Source organism: Panthera pardus, unplaced genomic scaffold (genome assembly GCF_024362965.1).
Source record: "Panthera pardus isolate Hobbes unplaced genomic scaffold, ASM2436296v1 HiC_scaffold_207, whole genome shotgun sequence".
NCBI classification, from domain to species: Eukaryota; Metazoa; Chordata; class Mammalia; order Carnivora; family Felidae; genus Panthera; species Panthera pardus.
This window is the reverse complement of record NW_026526774.1, coordinates 9,359-34,320: the sequence shown is the minus strand read 5'-3', so window position 1 is coordinate 34,320 and position 24,962 is coordinate 9,359. Positions and strand designations below refer to the sequence as shown.

The 24,962-nt window shown below is 41.7% G+C and overlaps 1 protein-coding gene across 1 annotated transcript in view; it reads right to left on the bottom strand.

The window, feature by feature from the left end:
• Window positions 1-24,617, bottom strand: part of LOC109261700 (probable cation-transporting ATPase 13A4) — a gene marked incomplete at its 5' end in the record, with an annotated part of 56,828 nt that extends 32,211 nt beyond the window's left edge. The window contains 10 exons of the mRNA XM_053908662.1: window positions 4,295-4,419; window positions 10,069-10,180; window positions 11,330-11,483; window positions 11,706-11,792; window positions 13,426-13,576; window positions 17,235-17,296; window positions 19,787-19,975; window positions 20,583-20,740; window positions 21,806-21,976; window positions 24,483-24,617. Coding sequence (XP_053764637.1) covers window positions 4,295-4,419; window positions 10,069-10,180; window positions 11,330-11,483; window positions 11,706-11,792; window positions 13,426-13,576; window positions 17,235-17,296; window positions 19,787-19,975; window positions 20,583-20,740; window positions 21,806-21,976; window positions 24,483-24,617 — 1,344 coding nt within the window. The remainder of the gene's footprint in view (window positions 1-4,294; window positions 4,420-10,068; window positions 10,181-11,329; window positions 11,484-11,705; window positions 11,793-13,425; window positions 13,577-17,234; window positions 17,297-19,786; window positions 19,976-20,582; window positions 20,741-21,805; window positions 21,977-24,482) is intronic.
• Window positions 24,618-24,962: the final 345 nt, after the last annotated feature.

The window sequence follows — 24,962 nt, the reverse complement described above, 5'->3', positions numbered from 1 at the left end:
GAGAGTGGAAAGAAAAAACAAAAAGGCAAAATTCAAATCTATTTCCATCATTTTTCAGCTTGGTAAACATTTACCAAAACCCTACTGATTTAATACAGTACCAGGTGTTTCCACTTTCAGCCAAATTGGAATAAGACCACTAAAATCTATCTCTCCCACTGATTACAATGGGAAACTATGGGAAAAATACAAAAAGCAACTATCTGAGGACTTTGAAAAGTAAACAAAAGCAGGTAGAATGTGGAAGGGAGTCAAATTTGGAGAAATAATCTACAAGGTGGTGATATTCTTGGTTTTATTTTTTTCTCTCACATGTGTGACCTGAGTGTGAACCCCAGTCCCAGTGCTGTGAAGGATGCTAAATACAACTCCAAAAGAAACTTAGTCTTTCTGACCAGAGAAACTAGAAAAAGAAAAAGCTTAAAGGCTGAAGAACTATGGGGCAGACCCTGGAAAGGAGACAGCTAGACAACCAGACTAACTTACTGGGTGAACTCAACCCAGAGCTGTGCATGTGCAGAATAAACCCAGGGAAGGAGAGTAGAAGCCTCAAGAATTGAACTATGATAGGAATCACCTCCCATGTCCTATAGTTTTGCTTGCTCAAACAAACAAAAATCACCCTCACCATTCTCCAGGGGATTTTAACAAGATCCGAAATCTCACACTATAATATTTTAAATGTTCAAGAAAGTCAACCTATAAAACACCTGGAAAATGTGGTCAATTCTCAAGAAAAGAAAAGACAATCAACCATTGCTTGTACCAGGATGACCCAGATGCTAGAATTTACCAATGTTCTTAAAGCAGCTGTTATAAGCTTCCTCCATGAGGTAAAGGTTACCACTCTTAAAATAAATGACAAGATAGAAGTTCTTAAGAGAAAAAAATATATATACTCTATAAATAACCAAATGCTTTAGAATTGAACAATATAATAACTGAAATAAAAAATTCCCTGGATGCTCTCAAAAGCCAAATAGAGGTGACAGGAGAGGGAGGCAGTGAATTTGAAGATAGGTAAGTAGAAATTATACAATCTGAAAAACGGAGAGAAAATTAAAAAAACAAAAGAACAGAGACTGGAGAATGACAACAGTCATGTCATTAGAGTCCAGGAAGGAAAGGAGAAAGGAATCAAAACAGGAAAAAATATTTTGAAGAAATAAAGCAGGTAAGTTCCCAGATACGGTAAAAGATTTAAATTCATAGATTTAAGAAGCCCAGCGAATCCCAGTAAGATAAACTCAATGAGATCCATACCCAGAAACATTACAATCAAACTTCTAAAAACAAAGATAGAAAATACCTTAGAAACGGCAAGAGAAAATAATACATTATATATTAGGGAATGATTACTCAAATTATTACAGATTTGTCATCAAAAAACATGGAGGCAAAATGACAGTGAAATATCTTTGAAGTGCCGAAGAAAGAACTGTGAAGCTTTGAAAGTACCCTTCAGAAAGGAAAGAGAGATAAGACATTCTTAGAGGAAGGGAAACTAAGATAATTTGTTGCTAGCAGACATACTCGGAAATGCTAACAGTTCTTTAGGCTGAAAGGAAAGGACACCAGAGGGAAACTTCTAACATTAGGAATAAAAACATAGCAACAGAAATAATGAAGATCTGGGTAAATATAAAAGTCTATTTTTCTTCCATTTGTGTGTAACTCGTGCCTATTGAAAGTGAAAACCTTAACATGGCATGGTGGGGTTTTCATTGTCATATACGCGACAACCATAACATAAAGGAGAGAAGGCAAAGGACGTTCATGGTTGTAAGCCTTCTTGAAAGGGTAGGTACAGATGTGATTGCTAGAGCAACCACTGAACAATAAATAACATCTGACTGCCTATCCCTAACATGGCTTTCTTCAGGTCTCTACCAAAGTACGTATGAGGAAGCCCAGAAGAGCTAACGGTGGGCAGGAGTTTCTCTACCCTGAGGCCAGAGCCCTGAGAGCGAAGAAGTGTCCACAATGCCTCAGCAGGTCACCAATAGTTGGGCTGCTTTGCAGCACAGGACACTTTTGCCATCCACTACCTGAGAAGTTCCACGCCTGAGCCTCAGTCATCTGACAGAGAATATAACAACCTACTTTAGAAGTCTCAGAAGCTAGAGAGGAAAATATCAGGCAGAACAACCAGAACAACACATGACAGACAAAATAGAGCAGTTGTTGGAGATAGATAAAACCTGCAGTAACTCCGGGAGCCTTGCGGGGCTCAATCTGTTAAGCGTCCGACTTCATCTCAGGTCATGATCTCACCACGGTTTGTGGGTTCAAGCCCTACCTCAGGCTCTGTGCTGATAGCTCAGAGCCTGGAGCCTGCTTCAGATTCTGTGTTTCCCTCTCTCTCTGCCCCTCCCACGCCTGCTCGCACGCTCTCTTTCTCTCTCTTTCAAAAATTAAAGAAAAAAAACATTTCTACACATTAAAGAAAAAAAACTTTGCATTATCTCATTAAAAATAATAAGTGCACTTAAGAAAACTCAAATGTAGCCCTTCTCCTCTAACGCCCCCCCACCCTTAAAAAAGGTTTTCTAGAGCTATTCCCACCCCAAAACGTGATTTCAGATCTCAACAGTAAGAGGTAATTTGAAGGAGATAATGGTCATTTTTGGAACCTGAGTTTATGGTTTGGAAAAACTGGATGCAAAAAAAATCTTAAAACATGGAGGCAAATTATAAAAATGTGAGAATAACAAGAAAAAAGATAAGAGACTGAGAACATAAATCCAGAAAGCCTATCATGTGAATAACAGAAATTCCAGAAGGAAAAAAGAAGAGACAGAGCAAAGGCCATAATTAAATGAACAATAGAAGAACTTTCCCTGACAGGAAGAAGATAGATTAAAAGTGTTTACTTTTAATTAGTTAATGAAATCAATGGGACAAAAAGACAAACATATAGACATATTCTGGCAGTATTTGTAAACTCCGAAGTTGAAGAAAAGGACAATATACAGAAGAGAATAAATTACCTACAGTGGACTGGCATTGGACTTGTAATAACACCTAGAGATCATTAAGGAAAAAACAGGACTATAACCCCCAAATCCTACACCCAGACAAGACGGCATTCACCTGTCAGAGCCAAGAAAGATACTCCAGGGTATGTAAGAAATTAGAGACCATAACATCCTTCTATCCTATCCAAGGACAAGCCTTGAGAAGAAAAATTTAACCCAGCAAGCAAAGAAACAGAACAGAAATTCCAATATGAGTGAAGAAGTGAAGAAGCGGGGTACAGAGTGATGCGTCCTTATTTCTACCTAAATCTCAATACTAAGGATAGATTATGGAAATGTGTAAAATAAGTGCTAAATAAAGATTTTTGAAACAGACGGGTCATGATGTAAGGGCAATTCTAAGTAGCAAATTAGCTCAGCAATACCTACAAGTTGGATTGAGGGACTAAAAAGGAAGAAGGTAAAAGGGACCCCTAAGTCTCTTGTATTGTGGGGGTAGAATGGGAGGTGGGAGGTACAGAGGAGAAAGTAGAAGTATCCTAGAGCTTCCCACAGTGAAGCTGGATTCAGGGGAAATGGGCTGGGGAATAAGGGCTCTGGTGGGGAAATAGTGTACCTTGGCGACACAACTATCAGAGTTCAATGCACCTGACTGGAAAGCAGGGAAAGAAAGGCACACACTTAAATTTGAACACATGAAGAAATGATCTATTCTCCACTAAGAAGCATTCATTAAGAAATTTCACACACTTTTCTTGCATGATCCTTTCTCACCACTCCCTTGATTTGGGGTTTGAGAGAAGCACAGGGGACAGTTTTTTGTTTTGTTTTTTTGTTTGTTTTGTTTTTGTTTTTGTTTTTGTTTTTGTTTTTACCACCAGAATAATAAATGGGCCTTCAGGGTAGTTTACACACCATGCTGACTAAGCATTTCTCTTCCTACTAACATTTAACAAAAATTGTCATCTGTGCCTGACCCACGTCTTCTTGTCAGTCAGGGGTTATTTCAAATGGCCTTTCTCAGAGAGGACACCACATATAAAGTAGCCAGTTAAGACATCACCCTGTTTTGTTTTATGTACCTCATAACTCTTATTGCCAGCTGCTTGTTTGATCAACTGATTGATTTCCTATCTCATCCCACCTGGATGGAAACTTGGTGAGAGCAGTAATTTTGCCTTTTCTGTTGCAGATCTCCAACACCTAGAATGGTGTCCCACCCACAGTAGGTAGTCAACAGTCTTTGTGAAATGAATGGATCTTGTCTATTTCCACATCAAATTCTTTCTGTTTCCATGTACAACTTTGTTATATACCTGTGATCATTACAGTCCTTATCCGGGCAGAGATGAGCTCTTCCAGAACTGGTTTTGTTTCTTCTTTCAACCGATTCTCCAAGATGAGCAATCCCAGAAATATCAGGTCTGCTTCTACTTTGTCCCTGGAAACATATATATAATTGAACAGAAATAACACAATATGGGGGCGCCCGGGTGGCTCAGTCAAACATCCGACTCTTGACTTTGGCTCAAGTCATTATCTCATGGTTCATGAGATTGAGCCCCACGTTGGGCTCCACACTGATGGCATGGAACCTGCTTGGGATTCTGTCTCTCCCTTTCTGTCACCCTCTCCTCTGCTGGTTCTCTCTTTCTCTCAAAATAAATAAATTTAAAAAAAAGAAATAGCACAATGTGGTCTTTCTTAGGGGAAGCAAAACCAAAGCAAAGGCAAATATGATCCTATCAGAAGTGGTTCCCATTCACCCACTTAAGCACCATTCCTTAAACACTGAATATGTGCCAGTAAATATGCAGAAAGAAGACAGGAAGGGACATGAAGGATACTGAGATATTTGCTCTGACTGAATCAATTGGAAGAGAGAGTATTTACTAAACAAAAGATTTGCTTTAACCTTCCTAGAGAATGAACTAAATGACCCCAAGTCTTCTTTCTGCTGTGGCTAGTCTGGTTTCCAACACCTCACCTGTTAGCAACCCCCAGAGAGGTATTCTAGAATGGAAACATGAAAAGTAAGTGAGACTCAAGAACAATAAAATAAAATGCTAGTCTCTCCTGAATCCAAGCCTATAAGCAATATTATTTTAGCCCCAGGAGTTCTCAGACTCAAAAAATAGCCCCTCTTTTATTTTTATTTATGTATTTATTTAGTTAGTTAGTTTATTTATTTTGAGAGAGACAGCACAAGTGGGGCGGTAGGGGGTGGGGGAGAGGAGAGAGAGAGGACCCCAGCAGGCTCCGTGCTGCCAATGCAGAGCCTGATGTAGGACTCAAACTCACGAACTTTGAGATCATGATCGGAGCCAAAACCAAGAGTCAGATGCTTAACCAACTGAGCCACCCAGGCATCCCAAAAGAGCCCCTATTTTAAAGCCAAGCTCCTCCCTCTCTTCCTCCCTCAGTGGAGAGCATTGTTCTTCTGCATATAGTATGAATGTTTCTGGAAAGAAGAGGGGCTTCTGAGGCTCCCGTCCACCTCAGTAAAATTTCCAAGACATTCCATAGGATTAAGTGCAGGGAAGTATATCTGGGGTTGGAGCTCCAAAAATTCTGCCATGATTCACTTATCTGAGACCCAGACACCTCTAGCAGACACAAGAGCAACATACCAGCATTGCCTAATTCTGTCTGAAATATGGGTGAAAGCAGCACCCAGCAGGACCCACCTTGCCCTACTTGCCACGGGCATCTCACAGCTGGGTCTCCTGTCAGCCAGCGGCATCAACTAGAGTTAGTCATGCTTCTAGGACCCTGCTAACACCTCCACCAGAGTGGTCAGAAGTGGGCACAGTTTGCGCTACTCGCTCCAGGCATTCCCCAGTCTTCTGAACCTGGCATTGAAATCTTTCCATAATCTGGTTCCAAACTATCTCTCCAGCTTTACCTATCACTAAATTCTTCACCTACCCTAACCTCCTGACAAGGTGGACCAGCCAACATGGCTATGTTCTGTACTCAACCATCTCTAAATATTTGCTCTGAACTGCCATGAGACATTCTTTCTTACTTTACGGAAAAGGTTGTAAGTTCACCATGATCTGCCATTGAAGAAACCCTGCCTGTTTTTATTCCGAGGCCCAATTCACAGGCCCGTCCCCATAAAAACCTTCCCATGGGGGTAAATATAATTGCTCCCTCAGGATCTTACCTCTAGCTCAGTGTAGCACACATTTTATTTGTTTATATACCTCTTGCCATTCTTTGTTATCTGATCTGTCTCAACAACCTGAGGGCAAGCCTGCCTAGTTCAGAGACAGGCTCAACAACATGTGCACGGCGCCCAACAGAGGAAGTGCTCAGCCAGGGTTCCCTTAGTCGAAATGCTTTGATGCCTGATGTGACCTTTTTTTTTCTTTGACAAGCAGCCGAGGAAAATGTATTTTCTCTTTCAGAAATTCTGCTGCCAGAAGAGTTTTTATGGAAAGCAAAGCCAGTCAGTCTGTCAAGTGAATGACCATTTACTGAATACCTAAATGAGGGCAAGGAACAGGGCTGAGGAGAAGGGGGAGAGAATGTACAGAAACTATAGTAGCCCCTAATTCTGGGGATTTCACATTTAACCAGGAGGAGAAGGGGGACTTGATTGCCTCGTTTGTATGGAAGGCTGGGAAAAGTACCAAGAGGTACAAATAATGGTCCTATGGAGTCAGATAGGAAGGTGTAATCATTTCTGGGTACAGTGATAGGAGAAACTTTCCTGGAACAGGGGATATTTGAGCTACTCTTTGAAGGATAACTTAGTTGATGACTGAATGAGGTCCTCCAAACTTTCTAGTGGCCCTCGTATCCAAACCTCAGGCTTTGGCTATTTTCAGAGATATGACATAAGCCAACCACAAGGCACCAGGTTGGGTCAAGGAAATGGCCACAGAGTCAGCCATCTGATGTAGTCTGCAGCCTATCCCGGCACTCATGTTTCTGGTTCCCCCGGCACATGGCCTTCATAGGGTTCCATGCACAGTAATCAGGATATTAACTAGTTCTTAACCCAGATCTGCCACTACCTTTGCTGTGTGACCATGGGCAAATCACTTTCTCTGTCTGCTGATCTACTTCTTCTTTTGTAAAAGAAGGTAGTAAAACTAATGCATCTCCAAGATCTCTTCTAGCCCTAACACTACATGATTCTTCTTTTCATGAGTTTCAATATAAATCAAGAAGTAGAGAAGAAGTGGTCTCTTGAGGGATCTGAAGCTCTGCAACCTGGAATAGTGAGCTACCTTTTCCTGCTTCCTGAACAGACAGTATATCTCCTCCTGACGCATCTAAAAATAATCAAGAATGGGGAATGTGATGCAAAGGGGATATTGTCATCCATGAGATTACATTTCCTGTCCTTGGAATCCAGGCTGTTTTTAAAGGTTGAAATATGCAAAAAGTGGGCTGAGAACCCTCAAAGAAATTATGGTATCAGGGTTGGAAGCACTCTGCGCGCGTGCATGCACACACACACACGCACACCCTAGAAAAAATTTTCTGCTCTAATTAGGGATTAGCAAAGCTTAGGTAAATTAACTAAGCTAGGAGTAGATGTATGGTGATGTGGTTTTAGCACAGGAGGGGCAAATTGACAACCTAAGATTAGATCCTATTGGATCCTATAAGGGTTTAGATCTTGCCAGACTTTGAAACGTTGGAATTTCAATGCTGTTAGCCCAGGCATGTACTCTCCTGTGTGCCACAGCCCTCACAATTCCCTATTGGTTATCCGTCTTCACCATTAGTGCTTTGTTATATGCACCAGCTCAAAAATCATGAGTTTGAAACTGGTAGATATGCAACTATTTATTATAATCATCAGAAATAGGGGCGCCTGGGTGGCGCAGTCGGTTAAGCGTCCGACTTCAGCCAGGTCACGATCTCGCGGTCCGTGAGTTCGAGCCCCGCGTCAGGCTCTGGGCTGATGGCTCGGAGCCTGGAGCCTGTTTCCGATTCTGTGTCTCCCTCTCTCTCTGCCCCTCCCCCGTTCATGCTCTGTCTCTCTCTGTCCCAAAAATAAATAAAAAACGTTGAAAAAAAAAATATAATCATCAGAAATAGCAGAATAGCCAGAATCTTAATATATATCTGTCAATGGGTTCTCAAGAAACAAAGTTCCATTCCCAATTCTGCCACAACCTGACCCCAGGTTGGTTTGTTTGTTTCCTTCAAATGTGAGATCCAGTCTCAAAGTTCACACTCTTAGCTCTCTGACTTGAGTAACTTTAATGGCCCGAGTCAATTAAATTACAACAAATACCCAGAGTTGTAATAGCCCGAGTTTTAAGGATCAATCTAAGCGGGCCTCAGGACTCCAATACTCAGTAATCTTTGATGAGCCATTTCCCCCTCTGGACCCCACTATCCATTCACAAAGTGACAGAGTTGGACCCTGTTGGTGGTTTTCAGCAGGAGAGGCGCTGCCTCTAGAAGGCATTTTGGAAACCTTGTAGGCATCCAAGCAAGATTTCCTGCAATGACCAATGCACCATGAAGAATTCCCCTGCATCTCACATGCCTCTTGAATATTTTACAGGTCATCCATTCATGGACATTAAAAAATCATTTATACTTTCAGTACTGGGTTATACTGTTTATAATGTACTATTATTATACTATATGGTATCTGTGTTATTATAGCATATCTAATACTACGAATATTATATTAAACAAATATAAATTGTTATACTTCCCCCATGCTGTGTTTTACATATAAACACAAAGTATTTTTTAAACACTTTTGATATTCTATTGAATTTTTCAGAAATGTAACTGCCATGTAAAGTGAGAAGAGATTATACTGTTTGATTCAGTTTTACCAAGTGTTTGTAACCATTTCAGAGTCACCTCCCTGACAGCAAGCAAGACTGCTGGCAGTATTTGCAACTCCAATATGTAAATGCACCTGTATCAGTCTGCACAGTGATTCTGCACACAGGGGCAAGCAACATATCGCTTCATTTAGATTTAGTGGAGTCAGCTGAGCATTCACCGAAATATTACTTTTTGTCATGAATTGCATGTTTGCTTCTATGTTTACTATATAACAGGGCATGGTCTTTACTTCTATTTTTTTTAATTTTTATTTATTTATTTTTTTTACATTTTTATTTATTTTTGAGAGACAGAGAGAGACAGAGTATGAGTCGGGGAGGGCCAGAAAGAGAGGGAGACACAGAATCCGAAGCAGGCCCCAGGCTCCGAGCTGTCAGCACAGAGCCCGACGCGGGGCTTGAACCCACGAACCGTGAGATCATGACCTGAGCCGAAGTTGGACACCCAACCGAGACACTCAGACGCCCCAGTTCTTATAGAAAATACGTGCTGATCAAATTACATACAAATTTTATTTTAAAGGAAGTGGTACAAAATATAATGACAATAGGAGTGTTGAATCTGATAGGATTGAGCACAAGTATGTTAGACCTCCCAAATTCAAGATCCAAAATAACAAAATAAGTCCTGATTATCTCCACAGCAGTGTTACCCCCAGAAGCTGACAGAGTACTGGACATGGCAGTGAAGGTGAAATAAACAAGGTAGCCTATAAATGGTGGAAAATACAACAACAAATTTGAGCGCATAAATACTGGAGTCCATTTTAGTTTTTAGGCACCTCTTTTACATCTCAAAACTACCTCCTGAATGGCTCTTCTGATTCTGTGTAAGTCTAAGCTCTGTTCATTTGTTTCATTAAGTTGCAAATTTATCAATTGTTTTTCAGACAGATGTCATGTTTTCTAGCAACTAATTCACTAACTCTAACAAAAAATGAGCTACTTGTATTTGTTTCAAAACGGGGTCGTCACCACAATTTCAAACTCTCTGAAACGTTGGTTATTTTCCTATGTCTGTTTTTACAAAGCTGTACATTGATGTCATATTTTATAGTTTATACAGTTTTTTCTCAGAAATTCTCCCAGGGTTCACATCAGCTTTGTGGCTGAGGCAGGACAAGGATGACTCTATCCCTGTTTACCAAGTTCAGAGACATTTTATGCACACCAATCCAGCAAGCTGTATTGTTCAGTCCACTGCCCAGTCCACTGCCCAGCAAACCATTCTGCTTTATCAAATCCTCCCTACTTACCTGGTGAAGGCAGTGGTGTGATGATCCGTTTCTAGCTTCTTGTAGGCCAGTGCTATGACCCGGAAGCCCTGTGTCGTGTAAATCTGAAGTTCACTAACAAAACTAGTTGGTACTGTTCAGAAAATAAGGCAAGATTAGTATGCAACATTTATTCCCCTGGTACCGGTGGAAAAATTCTTTATAAACAGATCCAACTCTTTCCCAAGAAAACACACCTCGTAAAAGATACACAAATAAGTCAGTGAGAACCCTAGATATAATTATACTGTCAGGGTTGGGATCCAGTGAAGCTGAAATGAGAAAAAAGCAGGACAAAAAAAGAAAAAAGAAAAAAAGATGGGAATCGTGTGTAATTCTTTTTTCTCCAGTTTGACCAACAAGCATTCATTGAGAGTCTGCTTACCATGTATGTGTCAGATATTGGCTCTACAGAGACTGAACGGCAGACCCTGCTTTAAAGATCTCTGTCGGGTTAGTAACAACCAGTGGAATGAGATCATTGCCAGTGTAATGAGATCTAAGCAATTGCAGTGTGCTATGGAAACATTTCGAGGTGCTTGTATCATCCTGGCGGGAAGTGGGTAGACGAAGGAAGAGGAAAGGCATTTTGGCCAAGGGAGCATCATATGCTCAGACATAGAGACACAAGACAGCAAGACTTGAGTAGTGAGTTCAGCTCGGGGGAAGCATGAGGAGAGAGGATAGGAGTGGCAAGGCATATCTGGAAAGTGTGGTAGGATCCAGATCATGAAGGACTTATGTGTGATCCTAAAGGAGTCTGAGACTATCCTGGAACCTATGGGAAGTGACCGAAAGAATAGCAGCAAGAAAGTGACAACAGGGTTATACTATGTGGTGGAAAAACCAATCTGGCCACAGTATGAAGGGTGAATCGGAGTAGGGGAACCTGGGACCAGGATTTACCAAACATTGAAGTGATCCAGGGGAAAGGTGATGAGGGTCTGGGTGGATGGAATGAGAGGGCCATGGATCAGCAATTGATAAAATAGAGGCTCTGAAAGAGAGGGAGGAATCAGGGCCGAGTCCTAAATTGGGAGTAGCGGCAGAAATTCGTAATACCATTCACCAAGATGGAAAATACAGGAAGTGAGAAAGAGAAGTATTGAGTTTGGGATGCCAGTTGGGTTACCGAATTAGCAATGGCCAGTAGGTAATTAAATTTATAGATCATGTGCTGATGGGACACATTTGGGCTGGAAATAACAGATCCGTCTGTTGAATCACAAGTCTGTTCGCTTACCTGTCTCAGGTTGGCAAAAGCTGGCCACCCTTTCTGGTGCACCTTTCATGAATGCCAGCCGGTCACCCCCCATCTCTTGGACAATGACTGTCATCCTCTGCAGTGCTGATGAGAATGGGAACAGATGCAGGATTGCAATTCCTTCCACTGGGACCTGGTTGAGGGAGGGGGAATGGAGAGGGACATACCAACATAGCTTCTAGCTAGTCAAGAGTTCACTACTCCCTCAATTCTTATTTTAGCAAATACGGGAAGCAAGGTCTTAGCAATTTTCACCTATGGAATTCAAAGAAGACACGTCTGTCTTCAAAATTTTCCCTTCAAAAATTTCCCTTTGAGTCTGGGCATTTGGGGGTGGATAGCAGGCAAGGCTTACCTGGCTGGCTGTTTTGCAGGGCTTAACTACCATGGCATGTGCTGGCACTCCCTTGATGTGGAAATCGTCCCCAGAAACAGCCATCTCCTGTTTCACAAATGAGATATTTCTTTGTAGAGATTTAGTTCTTATTCGTCCACTGATACCACGCTCAAACCCCCTCTTTGAGAAAATCCTCAGGCCACCTTGATGTATTCTCAGTGTCACCTCCCTCAGTCAGATGGAGGTGAACCAGACTTATTTTGCCATGGGGCGCGGGGGGGGGGGAGGGGGGAAGTGCATTGGAAATGCCACAGAACTTGCAAGGCAGACACCTCTGAATTATTCATGCAATTTATCCTGCTTTCTCTGTTGGAATGTGCTGCATAAAGGTTCATTCTCCGCTTCTGAAAAGCTTAACTTGAAAATAGTGAGCATGAAGAGGCAGGCTTGTGTGAGGCAAGCACCATACTGTCTTTGTTTTCCCAGAGTTCGACACTGTTCCCACCCTTCCTTCTCTGTCTAATTTGAATCGATAGTCCTCAGGGCCAGGCAGGGCAGGGACTGTGATGTACGTGGCTAGTGTTCAGTAAACGCTCAGTAATTGGTGTAATAATAACTCTAAATTATAGTCAAAGGAACCTTTTACCCAAAGATGTCAAAATGCTTTGTAATCATATCATCCAGCAGCTGAAACAATCTCAGAAAGGAAATTGTAATTCCTACTTAAAGATACAGAAAAACAGTAACCCAGAAGAAATGGGGGGACTGGCAGAGTGATATCAGACTGCTACAGAGCCATATCCCACTAGCGCTGGAGGGGACCCTAGAGACTGTCTCCTTTAGCAGGGTAGCACGCGGGAATCACTGAGGCCTAGAACTGCACAGGGCTTCCGGGAGTAGGAGTGGGCTTGTGGTGAGCGTTTCCTGTATTACACAGGGTCTATCTTCTATGTCAACCACAGCAACTCCAACTGTTGGTTTTTTAATAGAATGTTTCTGAATAGGTTTCCTTTGGAGAAAAGATTCCAGCTCTGTTATTTCATTTTGTTTGTTTGTTTTATATGAACACTGCTGATCTAATGCAAGCCCTTTTGTTTTAAGGTCATGGGAGCCAACACTTGAACAAGAGGGATGCCTTCACAGGGTCAAGCAGTCAGAGCAGAGCCAAAACTGGAACCGGGAAACCAGAGACCTGGTCCTGAACTATACGTTTTGCTCTTAAATCTACTTCAAAATCTCAACAAAAGCTCTTTCACGGTTTCCCTTTTTATTTCTTCCAGTCTTAGAAACAAAGTCAATATTCATTTAATAGGAATAAAACTTTTGGTAACAATGAATTATCCTAAGCAGTGGAGACAGTGCTGTTTCCTAATCCCCATGTTCTAGAAAACTTTACAACCAGACATTGCTCAAAAGTTGGAAAATAATTATACAGCAATTATGTTGTCTCAAGAGTTGGAAGATATAGAATAATTGTATGAATATGGTTAACCTACAATGTCCCAGGCATACTATCAGGGATTTTTTTTTTAAATGCATCATTCCATTTATCCTCATAATAACTCCACAATGGAGATACTATTATTAGTTAAATTGTACAGATGAGGAAAACAGACTTAGATTAGTTTGTCCATCACTACTGCATGTACCTCTATATTGAAAGTATTGAATATGATAAAATCTGTGTTGCTCTGGCATTGAAGAAGCTTCTTAGGTCATCTGCAGAGCAGGATCTTACCCAGGTGGTGGCTTCAAACATCTTGAGATCCAGAGGATCTCCCTGGATGGTCCCATCAAGAAGAATCAGAGAGTGGCAGCTGGCCATGGCCGCACACAGCGGGCCCCATGGCAAAGACCTGCCGGACACAAAGCTGTGGACTTCTTGGAACCTGAAGGAGAAAAGGGAAGGGCCTTCAGTCTATCCATCCATGCTAAAATGGAGCTTGTGGAAGTAAATATCTGTTGAAAAATTACTGCAGCATGCATGGTTACACTGGCATGCATCTTCTAATGCCCCCAAATTAATCATGCTTTATTTAGCCGTTATTCTTCTATAAATTCAGCAAGCGTGAGAAAGGTCTTTGAGGTTTGTCTCAAACTCTTTCTTTTCCTTGCTCTTTCTCTGGCACTGATTTAATCCCAGAGGTATAGAAAAAACTAGAAGTATCACCCTTAGTTTGAAACACATCCACTACCACCCCAACTACCAGACCGCTTCATTTCCAATGTGGTGAGAAGCACAGGCTAGCTCATTGTATGGCTGTGTGTGTATATGTGCATCTTCACTCAACCCTTCGGGGCAGGCATACATTTTTCCATCTTTCTCTCCAACATATCTGACGTTTGGCCCACAGCAGATACTCAACAAATGTATGAATGAATAAATGAATGAGTTAATTACTGGAAAACCAAAAGACTTTAATGATAAAGAACTTTAAAAAAAAAGCATTTTTGAAAAGGACATTTTGTCCCCCTCTTCCGTCCTGACATCTAGCGTCCATCATCACCATCATTTTTTTATAGAAACTAGCCTCGTCTAAAACCTACTGAGGTACAACTCCAATTGTCACATGCAGGGTTCTTTCACTAAGTCAGAGATGAAGTCATCAAGTGTGGCCTCAGGTTTACTAGATGCATGTCCTTTGAAGCCTTGCTGTCATGTCTTACACGTGGAGCACCGTAGGTGGTCCACAAAGCAGCCCATCCTACGTGGGGGACCTCAGAGGGGCAGGTGCTTCCAAGGGGCCAGAGTCTACATGCTCTTGTTTCAGATTTGTGGACCAGCTCAGCTGTGGCCCTATTATCTCTTCTTCCTCTGGGGCTACATAGGACCTCTAGCTGTGCCTCCAATGTGCAGTTTCCAGACCTCTCTACCACCCTAATTACTCATTACTGGAAAAGTTTTTATGTGTCACATTTTGTCTTAAAACATGCTCTCCAGGATCAGATTATTATTTCCCATGATATGGACACTGAATTTCTTTAAATATGGCCTTAGTTTGCTCTAGCCTTTTATTCCCGAAAGCCTCCCCATCACAGAGCTAACTCATAATCCAGGCGTATTTCTTCCTGGCTTCCTCATTCAAGTTTCCCTACAAGTTCAAAAACCTCTTGGCTGATTACTGACCCTGTTGATTATATTTATTATTATGTATCAGTAGTTCAAGTTGTCTTAGTGGTTTCCAACATGTCCCCCAGTATTTTAGTACACATTAAGCAATCACCAGCAGCGTGATTAACACAGATGCTTAAGCTCACACTGAAAAGCAAACACAGATTAAGGGAAAAAAATCTTATTTTTAAGTTGGCACACATATTGCCATTGCTACGTAATTCTGAATATATAATTCTGAGTTCCTGGGGACTGGGCCAAACTCTTGTTTTTATAACAAATAAATAGAACTCTCTCTCATCCTTGTCCTTGTATTTTTATTTGAATGTTTATGATTGATCCTGCTCAAGTAGCCCAGGTGGCCTTCTAATGGTTCTTGAAGTATCTGGCACATTGGGCAGGAATTTTTGGAAAAGAATTATTAAAGATGAGCTTACCTTTTACAAGAAGATATTTAATAGCCTGTAAGTCAAATGCTGACTTCTACCTAGTATTGAGTAGGTTTTCTCTGATGTTATTAATTAAATTTGGCAATCTTTCTTTTCAAATTTTAAATTTTCCTTTTAGGAAGCAAGAGTAGCAGGCTTAATTAATCAATCAATAACTTAAACATTGTATCAATGTTTTAATTTCAATTTGACAGGTTACATTTATTTATTTATTTATTTATTTTTTAACATTTATTCATTTTTGAAAGGCAGAGAGAGACAGAGCGCGGACAGGGGAGGGGCAGAGAGAGAGGGAGACACAGAAACAGAAGCAGGCTCCAGGCTCCGAGCTGTCAGCACAGAGCCCGACGTGGGGCTCGAACTCACGGACCGCGAGATCACGACCTGAGCTGAAGTCGGCCGCTTAACCGACTTAGCCACCCAGGCGCCCCTGACAGGTTACTTTTAGAAAAGAAAGTTTTGTGAATAAGAGGATGCCTGAATTCAATAAGTGGAAAAGCATTCAAAAGATGGAACATTAAAAAAAAAAAAGGTGGAACACAGTAAGTTCATTTTAATTAAACATTTGCTGGGCACCTGTTATGTGTGCCCATGTGCCTGGTATAGTGCTACAGCACTAGGAACACAAATATAAATAAAAGACCAACTACTCTCAGGATGCTTACGTATTTGAACAAATACATACATTTTTTGTGGAAGCTGAAGCGGAAACATACAAATGAACAGGAAGACCAGGTCTATATCTAAATCTATGTTTGAGACAAAATGAAAAGAACTTGAGAACGTTTAATATTTATAAGAGGTTTCTCCTGTGGACCAAAGTGGCTAGAAGCACTGAGATCTATTTGTTAACCCAGGAAATAGACTTGCTTATAAATAATATTTTCATATGAGAATGTATTACACACATGTAATTAAAATATTTTGTGGATAAATTATAGGTCACCTGCATATAAGAAGAACCACAATGTACCTTTTATGTATTAGATGCTTTTGTGATGGAGGATGTGAGGATACGGGGGAAATACTTTCATTTAAAAAAAAATGTAAAAGTCAGATGGTTCGTGTTCTGTTCGCAAGTGGAGGTAGTGACCAGAAAAAGCGGGGGGGGGGGGGGGGGGGGGGGTGCAATGTCAGACATGCCCACAAGAGGGCCACACAAGAGAGCCATGCAAATCATACCACCCCGAGCTGAAAATTGCCAAAAAAACGAGTCTTTTCTGGCCAGAAAGGAGGAGTTGCCCTGCACCCAAAAGGTGGAGTTTCCAGAACTGCAATACCAAAGAAAATGAGTGCATTAGCTACGGGTTCATGGCTGCTGCTCTTCCTGAAACTCACTGTGCACAAGTCAGTGCAGTGTTCTCCTTCCAGGCAAACTGAAAGGCTTCAGTTTGTAGAAGGAATGTTACCTCCCTGAGGGACCGTGTCCTGGTATTCTCCAAATCAGGTACACTGGGTCAACTTCAGGCCCCTCACTAATATGCTGACAGCAAATTACAGTTTTAAGATTTTTTTGCAGGGTGCCTGGGTGGCTTAGTTGGTTAAGCATCTGACTTTGGCTCAGGTCATGATCTGGGCTCTGTGCTGACAGCTCAGAGCCTGGAGCCTTCTTTGGATTCTGTGTCTCCCTCTCGCTCTCTGCCCCTCCCCTGCTCTCTCTCTCTCTCTCTCTCTCCCTCTCGCTTGCTCAAAAATAAATAAACATTAAAAAAATTTAAAAATGGTTTTACAAATCACATCTTAGCAAAGACGCGAAACCCCTCTGTCTCCTAGGTTTGCGAGTGGAATGGGGCAGGGGATAGGGTGTAGGGAGCTATGCATGTTTCAGTAAGACTTGGAAGTGCTCCAAAGAGACATTACATGAAGGCACTCTGGCAACCACTGCTCTGAAGCCAAAATGTCTTCATTATTAATTTTCAGGAGAAAATGCAGAGTATTTTCTCTGGGAAAAGAGAAACTCCAGTGCATTCAGTCCCAGGTACTCACCCACTCCTATCGCAGGGTACGGCTCCCCAGAGATCCAAACCATCCCTTGTTAAGGTGCCTGTCTAAACAGAAACGAGGGCTCGGTTTACTCTGAAGCGACAGCCCATAAGGTATGTTTTAACAGGGAAATATATGTCACAAACACGTTACTGAAATCAGCACCTCAAGGAAGGACACAGTCAGGTGGGAATCCTGGGGTCCTCGGCAGAAGCTTGGACGGCTCCTACCAGTTGTACCAAGCTGGCAATAAAGGAAGAAAACGGTATCTGTCTTACAGACTTCAGAGGCTGGTTGTGAGGATCTAATGGGAAAGTCTTGGTAAGCCTGTAAGAGCTATAAAGTGGGTGAGTCCCAGGTTTTACAGCAGAAGATAAAAGTATGTCATCAGAAATAAGTAATGGGAGTAGACTTTTTCCCTGCTCTAAACAGGTGGTTTGCTCTTTGACACCTGTTAGGTAAAAGAGGGTGCTTTTTGGTATTTCTCTCCGTACAGGATAATGATGAAGAGCTTGGACTCATTTAAAACACTAGCTGTATGACCTGGGAGAGTTATTTAATCCCTCTGAAACTTGGAGCCCTTACCTGTACAATGTGCTTATAATCGGATGAGGTTATTGTGAACGTCAAATTAGATGATACAAATAAAGTGCTTGATTTAATGTCTGACACAGAGTAAGAGCAAATTATGATAATTACCCCTAATTATTACTTATTTTATGCAAATTCATGTCATAATGATTTGTCCCACCCCTGCTTCTTTTGCCAAGTGCAGGGATGAGATGACCCCACAAATAGAACATTCTTCTTTGTTATGCTAATTGGATCACAAAATAATTCAGAAATGCTGGCAAGAGCCATGTTAGCCTTCTGATCGTGGTAGGTCTCTCTGATAGTCCAGTAACCATGTAATATAGCTCTGATCCTATTACTTTTCTATCATCAAGAACCTCAATGTCCTGTTTAATGGACACAGGGTTTCCATTTGGGAAGATAGAACAATTCTCAAGATGGATGGCGGTGATGATTGCGCAACAATGTAAGTGCACTTAAAGCCACTTAAAGATGGTTAAAACGGTAAATTTTATGGAATGTTCATTTTGCCACAACAAAAGTAAGAAAAAGGAGAACGACAATTAAAAAAGCAAAAACAGAACCAAAAACCACTCTCAAAGGTACCGCACTGCCTGAAAGGTATGTACAAATGTCTTACCCAGATAGCAAAGGTGTACAAACCTCTCCCATTACTGACGTCTTGCTCTGGTCAAAACCACCGGCTCTATTGCGTTCCTAAATCCACTCATTTGCCCATATTCACCTGCCTATTATACCCTTGTGTTGTATTAATTTTCTATATATTATGATGATTTGACATCTTAAAAAACCTTTCTAAGGAAAGACTCCATCTCCTGGGCTAGCCAATTCTTAGAGATAGTAAGGGACTCCGCGTGCCTTTGACATGCAAACTAATCATCTACCTGGCCCCTACTCCTCAGGAGGCAATAGTCTGCTGCCTTCATCATCCTGGGGCCAAGGGCCAGAGACCACCCTGCAGCCCAAAGCTCACCCAAATCGTTCAAACTAGCCAGTCATAAGCTGTTTACCCTGCCCTGACCTGCCTTCCCCGTAGAGACCCCAGTAAAGGCCTTGGTCTAGGCATTTCCTCAGATCCCTTATCCAAACTTGCCATTCCTCCCATGGCCCACAGGACTGTGCCTCTCCTTACCAGGAGAACTGTAATGTTAAACTTCTTTCAAAGGCATTGACCTCTCTCTGCAGTCAATCCCCTTTATAAATGAAGACCTGGACACAAGACAGCCCATCATCCCTGCCTTACGCTCTCACAGCCCCTACCCTCACTCAGTATAGGCAGACACCAGACCAAAAGAATATATGCAGGAGGAGGTAGAATAAGAGGCTGGTTGGGAATAACTGGCATATAGTCAAGAATAATTTTAAGCAATATACTACAGATGGGAAAATACAGTAAGGATTTGATTGGAGCTTTCCTATAGCCAAGTGCAACTGCCCAAGTAAAATACAGTTAAATAAATCCTTCCCTTTTTAATTCATTCATTATTTATTATGATTAATTATTATTTATTCATAATTATGCATTATTCATTATTATTCATCATTATCATTATTAATTATTTATTTATTCATTATTAAACCAATAAATATTTATTGGGCACTGACTATACGCTAGGCAATATCCTTGACCATGGTAGTGGTCAAGCAGGGACCATAGTGAAGGGTTTAAGTTTTGTTCCTTGTATGTGGTTTTGTCTGGGGAGGGACAGAATGCTACCTTAATTAACTGAGCTGGAAGGACTTTCAAAGACCTGCTTATTCAGTACCTACTCTCCCTCTTCTAAACCCTAGAATCTGGAAGCTCAAGAGACGTGCCTTTCCTAGATTACGCATCCAACCAGAGATAAAAGGAAGGCAGATAACACATCCTGTGTTTCCTGCCCCAGAAAAGTGTGAAGCGCCTCTACCCGATGACAACGATGATAAAAATGGCAATGATAATGAGGGTGAAACACACATACCTTGTCAAAGCAGACAAGGTTTAATTGTCCACATACATTGATCCTCTGGGGGCTGATGCAAAAGATGCCTCTCTTCTTCAGCCTCTTCTGGGCATAGATAATGCCTGTGGTCAGAGCAGCAGGTAGAGCAGGAGGGACCGCAATTGTGATGACATCAAGGGCTTTCTTCACCACCTCCTCTGGAGGCTCCTGGGACATAAAGTCACTCTTCAGCTATTACAGGTAAATCAGTCCTGAACAGCGTGGGGCATATGACTTTTTTCCTCCTTTTTGTTTACTTCCTTAGGTCAGATTCCCAGAAATGATATGAGTGGGTCACAAAGTATGCACGGTTTATGGCTCTCATAGATTTTCCAAAGTGCAATGAAACAGTTTGTAATGAGTCATTGCTGCTACCAGCAGAGAACAATGTACAAATTTGCCATGGCCTCACCAACATGGGATATCCAGGTTTTATTTTCAGCTCCTTATTTAGTAATGCCAAAATACTATGTTACTGGGATAAACATATTCTCAGATCGAAAATGAAAAAATGGTGTAAGAAGTGTACAAGATGAGAGGCACTGTTGGTAGCTCAGGAAACAGCGTTTTGCCCCTCTAGTTCTGATTGTTATAATATTACTTGGGGATCAATCTCTCATATTGGCGAACTGTGAGTACATGTGCAGGTATCAGTGTTTGGCTTTGTTTCCCAGGTTTATAAACCATAGCTGAGATTAAGGTTAACATGCAGAGTATAAATTATACCTCCATGAGTGTTACGTGTGCATGTAGTAAAAGAACAAAAGCAACTTACCCCGTTGAGCACATAGACGCACAAAGTATAGATCATCCCAATGGTTGCTGTCCCTACAAGGCACAGGAGGAACCTGATGGCATCCCTGTAAAGCTTAAAATTCATTGGCTTCGGGTACAGAATGGATCTCACGAGGTCGCCTTTTGCAGTGTTGAATCCTGAAGTAACAAACACACAATCCACATTCTTAGGATGACAAATCTTACTACTAGCACGCTTCTAAGCCTCAACATGGCCTTTGTTTTTCTCTAGAGATATTTCAACAGTGCTTAAACCCAAACACAATTAAAGGATAATTGGGAAGACACCTGAGTGCCAGAATGGAAATATCTTACTTTTTCAGAGCCTATTCCCTTCTGATCTTTCTTCTCTCTACTTTCAAAATCAATGTGACCCAGAGATAGGAAACCACCACACTGGGATCAGAACACAGCCTTGCCCAATATAACTTCATTTTAAGGAAACGACTCACACACACACATACACACACACACACACACGTTACTTGAAATTAAACCATAGGACCCAGTAAATACTGATGGACTTAATTTCTAATACTTTTCAGTGTCAAGTTTTCAATTTCTTTTTAAAAATTTTTTTAATGTTTATTTATTTTTGAGACAGAGGGAGACAGAGCACGAGTGGGGAAGGGGCAGAGAGAGAGGGAGACACAGAATCCGAAACAGGCTCCAGGCTCCGAGCTGTCAGCACAGAGCTCAATGCAGGGCTTGAACCCACGAACCGTGAGATCATGACCTGAGCTGAAGTTGGACGCTTAACCGACTGAGCCACCCAGGCGCCTAAGTTTTCAATTTCTAACCCTGGCTAGAAAAACTTGGGATTTGGGGCTAAAAGATCTAAGTTCTAGACCCAGGTCTTTCAGTGACTAGCTATGTGATTTTTTTTTTTTTTTAAGTTTGTTCAGATTGTGCTGACCTCAGCCTATTTATGTACGAAGTGGGAACAAGCATCTTTGCTGTGCAGGTTTGATATATAGAGATAGTTTCTAAACTACAAAACATGTTAATAGTAATTATTGTCATAGGTATTTTGTTGACTAAAAGGCATGTGCCATAGTGCAATTCACACTTGAAATATGGAACTTTAATAGGTTTGGTTCGTTATCGAAAGACTATTGCTTACCTAATAGATTTCAGGCACTAGACACACTGAGCAAAAATATTTCATTAAAGTAACATACCAAAGAAGGGATGCTCACTCACCAGTCTGCAGCACCACCGCCCTCACGGTCCCGGAGCACGCTCCCTTAGCTTGGATAACCTCTGTCCCACAGAAAAGGACATGCCTTTTATAGTCGGCTTCACTCTGCGTTTTCCAGGGCATGGAGCTCTCCATCTTGGGCAATGGAGTTTTAGTGACTGGAATACTTTCTCCTATAGAAAACAAACATCTCATTTAAATCACGTATGCACTCACTAGGCATGCGGTGGACGTTTGTTATAAGCCTGCAGGGGGTGGCAGGGACAACCCTAGGTATTAGGGATACAAGGAGATTGTTTTTTAGGAGACTTTTAGTCCCAATAAATAAGAATAATGTATTATAAATACTATAAGTATTGTAACATCCAACAAGGACATTAAAGAAGGCTAGAAATAGCTGTGTAGGGAATAGCAAGTTGTGAGGTCCAGAATGTGGGGCATGGGGAGTGAGGGGCCATGAGACCTGTGCAGGAAACCAAAGCAGGGAAGCCCTAGGTGCACATATTTAAGTGTTTACATGGTTTTTGTAGGCATTAGTGGCAGAAGGGAGTGGGGAGATATTTAAGTGTTTTTTTCAGGAGAGTAATATCATATTCATGTACGAGAGAGAGTACTCTATCTGCAGTACAGGGAATGGATTGAAGTCTGGTGAGGTTGGAAGCTGGACATCCAGATGGAGAGAACAAAGTCTGACTTATGGCAGCAGGCAGTGAGAGTAAAAGGAAGTCCAGGAGCTGAGAAATAAGAAGGTAAGAAGTTACAAAACTTGGGGAGAGTTTTATATTGGGAGGTCATAGGAACAGAGAAATTCAAAATGGCTTCTTGGTTTCCAACTTGGGGAAATGAGCAGAGGGTGGCATTAGTCATCAACAGAGGGATTATAGGAGGAAGGAAGAGTTGCTTTATGTTCACCATGAGTTGGAGATGTCTTGTGGGATGGCTATGTTGAGACGTCTTGCATTTATTTATTTGAGTCTGGAGTTCAAGGGAGAAGCCTAGACCAGAGACATTTAGTCAAAGTTCACCACCTTACAGGCTATGATTAAAGTCACAGGAGAGAGAAGATTACTGAGGGACCAAGAGTGAGGATAGAAGAGGATAGGACTAGGACATAGCTCTGAGCACTACCAACAATCAGGAGCAGCATGGGCAGGGCGCTATCTTGGACAGTTAGGGAGAAGAGAGTTTTCCAAAAGGAAAGATGGTCAGAATCATCAAAGGCAGCAGAGAGGTCAACAAGAAGAGAAATCTAAAGAATCCATTGGGTTTGGCAATTGGGACATGGGTGACTGCTGCCAGTGACATGGAAGGAGCAGATGGCAGTGGGCTGAAGTGCTAATACAGGGTGGTGAATGACGTTGAGGAAGTAATTAGGGTCTGATCTGTGGAATAAACCTTGTAAAGCCTTCCACTGGCCTTTGAAAAGTGGGCAGTACAAAGTCAGAGATATGTCCCACTGTAGTAGGGCCACTTTTTGCCAGAAGAAAGGTACTTAGCATTGCAGAGGTCCCAGCACTAAAGGAATTTTACAAATCTACGGATTCCTTATATGAAGAAACATGGCCTGCCACGCATTAAAAAAATTGGGGTGGGGGGAGACCATACGCCTGGGTGGCTCAGTCGGTTGAGTGTCTGACTTTGGCTCGGTCATGATCTCACAGTTCGTGAGTTCGGGCCCCATGTTGGGCTCTGTGCTGACAGCTCAGAGACTGGAGACTGTTTCCGACTCTGTGTCTCCCTCTCTCTCTGCTCCTCCCCTGTTCATGCTCTGTTTCTCTCTGTCTCCAAAAATAAATAAACATTAAAAAAACCTTTTTTAATAAAAAAATAAAAAAACATTTTTTGGTAAAGTTACATAGAAGAAAGATACATGTTCTTGTCTCCATTTCATGCCTTCCTGGTCTGTCCTAGAGAAATGGATTCAATTTTGGCTTCAGTGGGAACCACAGTATGTCAATGTGTCTTCTCAGCCCCCTAGTCCATCTGTGAAAAAAACTTTATGATTCTTCTTTATCTTACAGAAATGTTGGCACAACATCTCCTCAAATGTGCACTCGTGAGAACTTGAAGCACTGTGATCTCAAGGTCTCTTCTCTCTGGACCTCAGCTTCCATATCCATGAGATGCAGTGACCTCTAAGGTCCCTCCCTGCTCTAGCAGCATACTACTTAAAAATGAAATTCAATTAGTCCTAAAGTCCCAGTGTGTTTTCAGGCAGCAGATGTGTGACAAATCCTTTGTCGTGAACCTTTTCACATATTCAAGCCAAGGCAGGGAAGAGCTTGGACTTGACCTTCTGGGTTTCAGGATGTCATCAATAGCTTTCATATCTTCCAAGTTTATCAAAAGATACAATTTATGTGAAAATACGGAACATAAAAGTCACAGATGATTTGAAATGTCTAATGATCTCTACAGTCTTTTAAGGTAAAGCGACAGGGTTGCAATAACCTTTGTTCAAGAAGAAAATGCTAAGCACTCAGAAAATTACAACTGTATCAAACATAGGACACAGAAAGCAGCTTTAATTTGAACTCTCCCATCCAGAGCAGGACAGTCAAGTAAGAATTGTGGGAGTGTAATATCCCACAGCAAGCCCCAGCTTTGCCACTGTTGTTCTGATAGAGAAGGAACCTGGGAGAGCTTGCCAAGGCTGTAAGTCGTGAGACAGAACCGTACCTGTCAGCATGCCTTCATCTACCACACAGCTGCCATCAATCAGGATGGCATCGCATGGCATTTGCACTTTGTTCCCCGTCAAAATTAATAGATCTCCGGGTACCAGGAAGCGTGATTCCAGCTCTTGGATTCCAGCTGAAAGTGTGAGATGGCAGAGTCAAGTCAGATTTTTTTCTCACAACAACTAGTCCAACATCTAGCTTAATTGGAAATCAATGAAAAAGCAACGTGGATGGAACTGGAGGGTATTATGCTCAGTGAAATAAGTCAGGCAGAGAAAGACAGATATCATGTTTTCACTCATAGGTGGAATATGAGAAACTTAACAGAAGACCGTGGGGGAAGGGAAGGGGAAAAATAGTTTCAAACAGCGAGAGAGGCAAACCATAAGAGACTCTTAAATACAGAGAACAAACTGAGGGTTGATGAGGGGGTAGGGGAGAGGGGAAAATGGGTGATAAGCATTGAGAAGGGCATTTG